Source organism: Nicotiana sylvestris, chromosome 11, assembly GCF_000393655.2.
Source record: "Nicotiana sylvestris chromosome 11, ASM39365v2, whole genome shotgun sequence".
In the NCBI taxonomy this organism is placed as follows: Eukaryota; Viridiplantae; Streptophyta; class Magnoliopsida; order Solanales; family Solanaceae; genus Nicotiana; species Nicotiana sylvestris.
Window position 1 is genome coordinate 109,645,674 of NC_091067.1, and position 11,895 is coordinate 109,657,568.

General features: G+C 33.5%; 2 protein-coding genes across 2 annotated transcripts; both read right to left on the reverse strand.

The window, feature by feature from the left end:
* Nucleotides 1-5,462: 5,462 nt before the first annotated feature.
* Nucleotides 5,463-9,658, reverse strand: LOC138881464 (uncharacterized). The gene is made up of 5 exons (XM_070161692.1): nucleotides 8,404-9,658; nucleotides 8,048-8,259; nucleotides 6,798-7,016; nucleotides 5,819-6,431; nucleotides 5,463-5,704 (listed from the first exon to the last, which is right to left on the reverse strand). Exons 1-5 carry the CDS (start codon nucleotides 9,656-9,658, stop codon nucleotides 5,463-5,465), a joined length of 2,541 nt encoding a protein of 846 aa, XP_070017793.1.
* Nucleotides 9,659-9,694: 36 nt separating this feature from the next.
* Nucleotides 9,695-10,327, reverse strand: LOC138881465 (uncharacterized). Its single transcript, XM_070161693.1, has one exon. The coding sequence runs from the start codon at nucleotides 10,325-10,327 to the stop codon at nucleotides 9,695-9,697; it is 633 nt and encodes a 210-aa protein (XP_070017794.1).
* Nucleotides 10,328-11,895: the final 1,568 nt, after the last annotated feature.

Genomic DNA, 11,895 nt, shown 5'->3' on the forward strand with positions numbered 1-11,895 from the left:
CATGTGCTCAGTATTAATGCCATTAGGAGCATTTGAATTGTCCACTTAGTACTCATTTGGTTTAGCGGGGTTGGGGGAGATCTAATCTTCCGATCCTCTTAATGCAAATTTTGAATAAACAGTAGTTTAATGAGGAATAATGACACCTGCCAGTGATGTGGGTATTTAATCATGTTTGGTGACTGACATGGTCGCAACACCCAAAGGTGATAATGCATCCCACTCTTTGACACGTAAAATACTTGCTTGCTTGACCCCAGGATATCACTTCTTACTTGCACAAGCTTTTGCTTTTATTAAAATTCTAGTCTTATGATATGCGGCTCGCGCAAAGCGCTTTGCGCGTATATAATATCTCAATAATTTTTTTAAATAAATAATACATTAAATATTATGTTTGAGTTATAAAATGAAAGTTAATATTCCCTAAAAATGATGAATCTCCATAAAAGTTCTCAATCATCGGTCAATACATTCAACTTAAAATTTATTTCAGTTTTATGATTCAATCACTTTAAATTCATAAGTTATCGTGCTTCTTTTTCAATTTCAGCAATCACATATAATCCTTGAAAACTTAAGAATTTTTTTGAATTTTTTTTTTTTTTTTGAAAAGTTACTCAAATAGGATTAAGAAATTGATAAAAAAAATAATATATTATTTTTCAAGAGTAAATTTATAGAATCATTACTATTATTATTATTATTATTATTATTATTATTATTATTAACTTTCACCAATACCTTTTCTTTCTCTTTCTCTCGTTATATTCTTAATTTTATTAGTTATTTCTTCTAATTATTGAGTATATTTTTAAAATTATTATACAAAAAAATGATAACTGATAATATATTATTTGAATAAAAAGTATATATAGAGAGAGAGTGTTCACATCCAAGATAATATTAAATGAATTATAGTTATATTCCATGATCAATTTAAACAATCCTAGAAAATATTATTTGAAAAGATTTTTAAAGCCCAAAACTAGTGATAGAACAAATTAGGATAGTATTCATTATTTTTTTATTTTTTTTTGATAAACAACTTTTCTATTTCATTCCATCAAAAGAATATACATTACATTCAGTAGATGTCGACCATCTACTCATCATTTGTTATAAACTCTAGTCCGAAGTTCCTTCTTAAGCTAGGACTATACATGACAATCCAGTACTCTAATGCTATTACACAAGAAACCAGTAAAAGACTCTAGCATACTAAGGGTAGCAGTTTATCTTCTGCAGAGCTTCTTTCCAGTTTTGTATTGAGACCCCCTTCAGGTGTATGTGGATAGCTATTTCTTTGCAGATGTTGTTGATTATCAGTTTACCTCCTTGGAATCTTAGCTTATTTCTTTCTCTCCATATAGCATTCACCGGCATGCCAAATACACAGGTAATTATTGCACATTGTCCATTTCTGCTTTTAGCATTCTTGCTTACCCATTCGACTTCACTCTGTCAGTCATAAATAGTCTCTATAAACGTGTGTTGCACGATATTTACCGTCAATCATATTAAAAAGCTAATTAATATTGTTTTTAATTATATTATATCTATTTTATGAGGTATGAAAAAGTTATTAGGGTCCTATCCTCTTAATACTTCTTAATTTAAAAAAAAAAAGTTCTAAATATACATTCCCTTTGTTGCTGCTACCCTTGTGGAAAAAAATAGGTTATGACTAAAATAATTGAATATTAGGAACTAAGGCCGTGATCGTATGTTGTGTTATTGTTATTAATTGTAACTATAAAAGTATTAGAAGGATATTAATAATTTTTCGGCGTAAGAAGTCAAACTATTGTGCGAACGCGTTTGGTTGCACGTTATTTCATCGATGTTTACACAAATTATAGGAGATAAGAAGTTTCACTCATCAAAGGGTGAGACTTCACAATTTTCCTAGTAGTCATGTGAAATTTTCTTATGAGTTTGAGCTCCTAGGTGTCTTTAAATCGAGTGTAATGAAGGGATTCTCTCTAACGCATATATTAAATAGTTATTTATGGATCACCAATTTTTCAGGGAAAGTTATGTGATTTTCTGAGTCAGAATTTTAACAGAGGACTTGTGATGAGATTTGAACTAATGCACATGCAGTGTTAGGTGGAAGTGAAACTATGGGTAAATTTACTTATGCACCTATACGGTGTAAGATAGGAATTTAGGGGTGGCAAGGGGGCGGGGCGGGTTGAGTCATAACCCAAATTTCAACCCGCAACGCCTACCACGCTTCGCGCCTGCGGCGTTTTCGCCAGACGGTCTTTGCCGGTAGTGTCATCCTCCCCGCTGACTGTATGAGCGGGTTGTCCCTCGCTGCTGCGTTCTTTTAAGCTATGGATTAAAAGAATCCATTCCAGACTATTTACATTATTTATGATCTTCTTACAGCCATCACGCTATTCTATAATTAAAGATCTGAGCCCCGGTCGGTGACAGCGGCTGATTGCCTTGCACCGCATAATATTTTTCTGATTTTTCAAACTGCCCCGCCCCGCAATCGCGCCACTTTTTTGTTGTAGTGAATTTGTAGATCTAAAAAAACTAAATCAAGATTTAATATTATTGCAGTGAATAAAAAGATTCAGAACATAAATTGCAATGAAAAAAAAAAAAGAGAAGTCATGGACATTTAGTGAATTGCTGCTATTTTTGTATTTCTTCTTTTTGTAAAATGTGATATATTTTAGAGTGACAAGGCATTAGGTGAAGAAATATTAATATAATATTCAATCTATTATTTTTACCAACAGTTATTTCTTGGGAAAATACATAAGTACCCCTGACCTATACCCGAATTTTCAACTACACATTTTTTCTTTGCGGGAATCCTATTATCCCCCCCTAAACTTATTTTAAATGGAATTATTTGCACCCTTAACGCTGACGTGGCAAAGTGTATGTATTTCACTCTCCCAAAGGAAGGAGAGTGAGAATCAAGAAAAAATGATTTTCAGATTATTTTTTATTCTTTTTTACCATTTTTTCTTACTTTTTTTCCTTTTCCTTTTCCTTTTCCTTTTTCTTTGTCTTTTTCCTTTTCCTTTTTTTTTGTTTCTTCTCTAATTCCGGCGGATATTCATTCACCGGCGACTTTGTCTAACCTTTTTTCTTCCATTTTTTCTTTTCACACACAAATTAAACTCTCAAAAAGATCTATTCATAAGCAAAGCAAAATACACTCTGATTTGGGGGGGGGGGATTCATCATCGAAAAACCTTCCCACACCGGAAAAAAAATGATGTATTGAAATTTTAACTGGAAAAAGTTTTCTCAACTTATATTTTCTTTTGCTCTTCCTCCCACACATAAATTACACTTCAAGAAAAATTTATATATATATAAAACAAAACACACTTAGATCGGGATAAAAATCTGTCACCGGAAAAAAAAATTCGCCAGAAAAAATGGTGTTTGTGAAATTCCGACAACCATCATTTTATGCCGCCGGTGAGCAAAACAAAAAGAAAGACAATGAAATAACCAAAAAATGAGAATAATAAGAAATAAGAAAAAGAAGAAAGAATAAAAAAGTACTAAAAATACATGTGGGGGCGCGTGTAGGTCACCATCTGCCAAGAGTTTGGTTTCCGGCGTTAAGGGTGCAAATAATTACATTTAAAATAAGTTTAGAGGGGTAATAGGATTCCCGCAAAGAAAAAGTGTGTAATTGGAAATCCGAGTATAGGTCAAGTGGATACTTATGCATTTTCCCTTAGTTCTTAATTAAGTTAATTACGAGACATATTTTGAAAACTCAAGTGTATTCCTATTTGTCTACAAAAAATGAGGGATGGGAAAATAGAACTAGAAATACATAAAATTATATAGAAGTCTTTTCTTTTGAATGTTTTTTCAAAAGTAAAATGAAACAATATTTGTAAATGGGTACCCTTTATAAACTAAAGCTTAGTTAATGATTCATGGATCACAAAATAGAAGTTCATAAGAATGGTTACGAAAATTTAGAGAATAAAATTATTCTTAAAAAAAGAGAATTTAGAGAATGAAGTATGTATATAAAGCAAAAGAAAAAGTCACAAAGAATTGAAGGGTGGAATTAGTAGACTTATAGCCCCTTTGGCCAAACTTCTAAAATCAGCTTATTTTGAGAAGTGTTTTTCTCAAAATTACTTTTTTAAAAAGTGTTTTTGATGAGAAGCAATTTGTGTTTGGCTAATTAATTTGAAAAGCACTTTTGAGCAGTAATTAGTGTTTGGTCAAGCTTTTGAAAACTGCTTCTAAGTATATTTTCCTCAAAAGTACTTCTCAGAAAAGTACTTTTGGAGATAAGCTACTTTTTCTGCTTCTCCAAAACTGCTTCTGTTTCTCCTCAAAAGCACTTTTTTTTCTTCCAAAAAGCTTGGCCAAACACCTCAATTTTTGGCCAAAAGTGCTTTTGGCCAAAAAAGCACTTTTGGCCCAAAAAAAGCTTGGCCAAACAGACTATTATATTCCCTCAAATGGAGTAACATTCGCAGCAGTTTCACCCCAAAAACCCACAACCGTCCCATCCCACATTAAATTTTCAAAAACTTATTTCAACGCACATCGCACCCGTTACGCCCCGAACAAAGACAAATCCGCACCGCACTCGCATAAGGTTAAACCACCCCACCCTGCAACCGCTCCAACCCATTGCCACCCCTAAATAGGATTGAAAGTACAAGTAAATTTAACTATTGTAGTATAAAGTGAAAGTAAAACTATGGGTAGCTTTACTTATTGCATTTATGCAATGCAAGACAGAGGCAGAATTAGGATTTCAATTTTAAAGTTTTTGATTTTAGAACGATTACTTCAAATATTAATAATTGAGTTCCAAATTTAAATTTTAATATATATTTAATAAATCTCTTTGTATACGGCTAAAATCGGAGAGTCTGATTTTGTGATCATTATAGCATTTCACAACCCGTCTTCAGAAGCCTCGAAGCGCAGCTCGAGGTTTGACCCCGAGGGTTCCCAATGCTCGACTTCGGGGCAGTGCAAATCGGTGACTATCTTAGACAAGCAGAAAATCCCCAAAAGGCACGTGGCACAAGTCCGTACCTGAAATAGTTTCTGGATTGAATCTAAAGTATGAAGTAGAGAAGATAAGAGAAATGGAAGAAGTAGAAAGAAGATGAGATGAGCTAAGAGAAGGGGAAAATGATTTTATTCATCTGATCTTTTACATAGCTGGTGTAGATATGTGTGTATATATATATATATATATATATATATATATATATAGACTAATTGTAAATTACTAATCTAATTGTAACTAACTAGATAGAGCCGTTATTAATGAGCTAACTAACTCTAGGATTGGTGGTTAGTAACTAACAACCTAACCTATATGAAATTCTTAAATTGCCCTTTCTTACTTATGTTATATCTTTCTCTACACTCCCCCTCAAGCTAGGTACTGAGAACACATTAAGAACACCTATCTTGGAAGAAAGATATTTATGCTAAGCCTTGTTGAGACCTTTGGTTAGCATATCCGCTGGTTGCTCCTTAGTAGATATGTATGTTGTTTTGATAAGTCCTTGTACAATTTTTTTCTCTGATGAAATGACAGTCGATCTCGATGTGCTTTGTTCTTTCGTGATAAACAGGATTTGCTGCAATTCTTTGCTATCACTAAACACTTCAACTGGTAATTTTACCTCAACTTCCACTTCTTTTAACAGACCAATCAACCAAATGAGTTCTGCAACAGTTGTTGCAAGGTTTCTATACTCAGCTTCTATGGAACTTCTAGAAACAGTAGTTTGTTTCTTGAATTTTCATGATATTAGAGAGTCTCCAAACTTAACTAGGTAACCTGAAATAGACTTTCTTGAAAAAGGACAAGTTGCCCAATCTGCATCACAGTATGCTGAGATAGTATTGTTTAATTTGCTTGAAAGTAGAATTCCTTGTCCTGGGCTGTTTTTGATGTATTTGACAACTCTTAGAGTTGCTTCCATGTGGGACTTCTTTGGTCTTTGGAGGAACGGACTTAGTGTTTGAACACTAAATGAAATATCTAGCCTGGTCATTGTTAAATATAAGAGTTTGTCTATCAGTCTTTGATAAGAAGTTAGATCTGCCAGTTCTTCATTCATTTGAGCAGTTGACTTGGTCTTCTTTAGATGTTCATCATACTCTGTAGTTGTAAGCTTCATATTTGTGTCAAGAGGTGTTATAGATGGTTTGGCAGCTGTAACTCCTGTTTCAAAAATCAGTTCCAGTGCATACTTCCTCTGGTGCATAAGAATCCCTTGTTCTGATCTTGCAAATTTTATGCCTAGAAGGTACTTCAATTCACTTAGATCTTTCATTTTGAAAGACTGTTGCAGATGTGCTTTTGTTTCCTCTATTAGTTTCAGAGAGTCACCAGTCACAAGCATATCATCTACATAGATTAATACCACTGTGATACCTTCTGCAGTTTTCTTAAAAAATAAAGACTGATCATGTTAACTTTGCTAAAATTGAGACTTCATTAGTGCTTCTGTCAGTTTAGCATTTCATTGTCTAGGAAACTGTTGCAGATGTGCTTTTGTTTCCTCTATTAGTTTCAGAGAGTCACCAGTCACAAGCATATCATCTACATAGATTAATATCATTGTGATACCTTCTGAAGTTTTCTTAAAAAATAAAGACTGATCATGTTGACTTTGCTAAAATTGAGACTTCATTAGTGCTTCTGTCAGTTTAGCATTTCATTGTCTAGGAGCTTGTTGCAGATGTGTTTTTGTTTCCTCTATTAGTTTCAGAGAGTCACCAGTCACAAGCATATCATCTACATAGATTAATACCATTGTGATACCTTCTGCAATTTTCTTAAAAAATAAAGATTGATCATGTCGACTTTGCTGAAATTGAGACTTCATTAATGCTTCTGTCAGTTTAGCATTCCATTGTCTAGGAGCTTGTTTCAAGCCATATAGAGATTTCACAAGTCTGCATACCTTATTCTCCCCATGACTTGTGAATCCTCTGGGTAGTTGCATATGGATCTCATATAGTAAATCTCCCTATAAGAAAGCATTATATACATCCATTTGATGTATATGCCAGTGTCTTGCAGCAGCTATAGCTAATATAGTTCTTACAGTTTTCATTTTTATGACTGGACAGAAAGTTTCTTGATAATCTATCCCCTCCTTTTGACTGAAACCTTTGGCTACTAATCTAACTTTAAATCTTTCTATTTAACCAGAAGCTTTATATTTAATCTTGTAAATCCGCTTGCACCCAATAGGAATTTTACCAGTGGGCAGAGTTACTATGTCCCATGTATGATTATTTTGTAGTGCCGCAATCTCTGCTTTCATTGCATCTATCCATTTAGGGTCCTTCTTCAGAGTATAGAGTTGGTTCACTGATATTTGAAGTTGTTGTCAAGTAGGCTTGATACTTAGGAGTTATATGATCATAGGTTATGAATTTTGATATGGCATAGGGTTCATTCTATTGAGTAGTTAATGACACAAAATCTTTCATCCATATAGGTGGTTTCTTTCCTCTTCTTGATTTTCTGACATTTATTGGTTGTGAGATTTGTTCTCTTTGTTGTGTAGCTAATGTTTGTTGATTGTTAGTTTGAGTAAATTCTTTGGGAGTATTTTCATAATATTATGTGTATTCTTGTATCACTTCTGACAAACATTATTTTCTTGTTCATTTGAATACATATTATTTTCTGAAGTTGTAGTTTGTGTTGTTGGATCTGTGTTATGTAATAGTAAGTCTGTTATGTTTTGATGGACAAATAAAGATTTATTGTTTTCTTATTTGTTTCTAAAAGGGAAAATGTCTTCTCTAAACTGGACATCTCTGCTTATAAAGAAACTTTTATTAACTAAATCATATAATACATATCCCTTTTGGGTTGTAGCATATCCCATGTGTATAACAGGTTTTGCTCTAGGCATTAGCTTATCATTTTGATTAACTAATTTTGAAGCCTATAAAGATGTTGTAATGTAGGTTTCTTATTATACATCCTTTCATATGGACTTTTATTTTCAATGACAGAACTAGGCAGCCTATTAATGATATATACTGCAGCAAGAACACAATAACCCCAGAATTTGATAGGTATATTAGCTTGAAATCTGATACCTCTAGTAAGTTCTAGTATATGTCTATGCTTACTCTCAGCTACTCCATTTTGTTGAGGAGTATAAGGACATGTCTTTTGATGAATCACTCCTAGATTCTTAAAGAAGTTCTCACAAACTGAGTTAACAAATTTTGTACCATTATCTGTTCTCACTGTTTTAATTATAGTTCCAAATTGAGTTTTGACAAAAGTAAAGAATTATTGTACAATCACACATACATCAGATTTCAATTTCAGCAAGAAAATCCATGTCGTTCTAGAGAAATCATCTACTACAGTTAGAAAGATCATATTACCATCCATAGTAGGAATTTTGTAAGGACCCCATACATCTATGTCAACTAATTCAAAGCTAGCAGCTGTTTTTATACTACTGATAGGAAATGGTTGCCTTGTTTGCTTTGCACAAGGACATGTAGTACATAGATATATTTTAGCAGATATATCTTGTGCATTTGTAGAAAATAGTTTCTTGAGAACAGTAGCAGATACATGTCCAAGTCTTCTATGCCAAAGTTCAATATCATTTGAATTAGTCGCTTTACTGATTTTTGTCTCCTTAGTGTTTAAACTAATTGCATTATTTCTTGGTAATTTTTGTCTACTGAGAATGTATAGACCATTGTCTTTTTTACCAATCACTTTCACCCTCCCACTGAAGAGTTCCTGAAATATACAAAAATCAGGGAAGAAAGCAACTGAGTATTTCAGTTCCTTAGTTAATTTAGAGACATACAAGAGGTTATATTTGAATTGAGGGATGTAAAATACATTAGTTATTATATCTTGATCTGTTAAGGTACTAGTTCCAATATGAGTAACTTGAGTAGTTTCTCCATTAGGTAGATGTACTTTCTTTGACTGATTTGTTTGCATTAGAGAGACTTTATTTAATAGTTCGATATCAACTACCATATGATTTGTAGTCCTTGTGTCTATGATCCATTCTTGTAGGCTATTAGAGGCTAATAAGGCACAAGGAATACCTGCAGCATTAGCTGATGGTGTTGTTGTAGTAGAAGCATCATTAGCTGATGGTGTTGCAACACTTGAATTGTCTTTGTTCAGTAGTTGAACAATATGGTCATACTGCTCTTTTGTGAAGGTGCAATTTCCCATCCAAGGTGTATTTGCCATTTGACCAAAATTCTGAGAATTATTGGCACTCACAGTACTGCTTGTTAATTGAGAATTCTGTACACAATTCTCATTCCAATTTCCTCTAGGTAATTGATTACCTTGTACACTGACATCAGATAGCACATTATATGCACTGTGTGTATTTGTGTTCTTCTTTCTTGGTCTATATTCTGTAGGATAGCCTATAACCTTATAGCAATTTTTTTTAGAATGCCCTTTCATTTTGCACACATCACAGTTTAGATTGAAATTTTTTCTAGTTTTCTCATAATTTCCCCCAGTTTTAGTATACATTGCCATATCAAATTGACTAGTTCCAGAAGTAGGATTTGCTCCTAGTAAGCCAGCATTTGCTGCAACTGATTTCTGGCTTTCATCACTAATCACCATGGCATATGCTTGATTAACCATTGGCATTGGACTCATGAGCAAGATTTGACTTCTAGCCTAGCTGTAGGAATCATTTAGCCCCATCAAGAATTGAAACAGCTTCAATTTTTGCAAGTGAACAACAAACTCTCTTGATTTTGGACAGTCACACCCAGGTGCAGGAACCAGTGCTTCAAACTCCTCCCATAAATCTTTCAGTTTTGAAAAATAAGCAGAAACAGATAATGTTCCTTGACTAAGTGTAGCAATTTCTTTATGTAAATTGTACGATCTTGAACCATCCACTTTATCAAACCTTTCATGCAAATCATCCCACACAGCCTTTGCACTTGAGGCATACATTATACCACCAAGTAACCCATTACTCACAGAATTCATCAACCAATAAAGCACAATAGCATTTACTCTTTCCCAATGATTCCACATATTTTCTGAAAAAATTTCTTTTGTGCATGTACCATCCACCAAACACAATTTATTCCTTCCTAATAGCGCCATTCTCAAAGATCGAAACCATAGGGAATAGTTTTCAATCCCAGTTAGTTGAAAAGATATAATTTGAATACCACTAACATCTGAAGGGCTTAAAAACAGTGGATGATTGTAATCAATTGCATGCGACCCTCCTTGATTTGAATTTGCAGGCGTAATTACAGGGGGAACAACAGCTGGTTGTTCATTAGTCGCCATAGCAATCAAGCTTTCTTCAAGAATTGTTCTAAGCAGGAACTGAAGTTAGAACTTCTTTTGATTTTGCGGAATTAGATGTTGGATGGAGATTCAAGCCATTGAATTAGCTTGATCCGCTCTGATACCATGAAATAGTTTCTGGATTGAATCTAAAGTATGAAGTAGAGAAGATAAGAGAAAGGGAAGAAGCAGAGAGAAGATGAGATGAGCCAAGAGAAGGGGAAAATGATTTTATTCATCTGATCATTTACATAGACTAGTATATATATATATATATATATATATATATATATATATATATATATATATATATATATATACTTACTAATTGTAAATTACTAATCTAATTGTAACTAACTAGATAGAGCTGTTATTAGTGAGCTAACTAACTCTAGGATTGGTGGTTAGTAACTAACAACCTAACCTATATGAAATTCCTAAACTGCCCTTTCTTACTTATGTTATATCTTTCTCTACAATACCGTGACATTAAATAGTTGTACCAGCTGCATATTTTTGTAATACATGCATATGTACTATGTTGGGATTCCCCCTCCTATATAAAGAGGATCTTTGTCATTTTGTAAAGACACATGATATTCAATACAAGAATAAGAACATTCTCTACTCTCTAACTTAAATATTCTCCATTGTTTTTCCTTTGATTTATTGCTTACATTATTGTGTTTCATTGATTGTTCCTCATTTATTACTCATCATTGATCACAAAGAACCATCATTGTGGCCCTTGGAACTGTTAGTCCTTCCTCGATCATCCCCAATCAAGCTCATTAGCTCAACCTCGAGGCCCAGCTTAAGCCAGTCCGAGACCCCGATTTACAACTATTCGGTTTGCATAACATACTGTCCTTAAGCTCTTATCTCATTCCCCTAACTCACACTTAGCATCTATCTTAACAATTAGCATTAAAATAAATTACGTATTTTTAGAACCACAAAATCAAATTTAATTGTAATTATCATTTTTAAGGTAAACACTCTTAACTTAAATATACTGCTTAACCAAAAATTATAATTTCGACCGAATCGGTAGCTGGGTTTTAGCTTCCCCGTGGTGCAAGGTGGAAAGGAAACTACAGAACAGGTGCACCTACGTAGCTAAGGTAGAGAATACTACATGAAATAATAGGAAAATTAAATAGAAAAAGTGGAATGATAATGACAATGTTAGAAAGGTGTAATGATTATATAAAAATTATATAAAAATAAGGAAAGTAAAATAATCATGTAGAAAAAGGTGGACAAGAATCCAAGTGAGGAGCCTATACGAAAGCGCAATTAGTTGGCCAAAATCTAGTGTCACTTTACGCCCCACGTGTAGCCCAGTTTCGTCAAACATTTGACAATAGTGGGACCCGTATCCAAACGAATGGCATCTAATCACGTGATTGACCCACCTGAACACGGACAGACCCTGTTTCTGTTCACTAGTGCCCGCTCTCTCCCCTCCTTTTTTTTTTTTTAATTAAGTTATAAGTATAAACTTTACACTATAATTATTATTAAAAAAATTACTTATAATTAGCTTTAAAAGGTGACTTGATAAT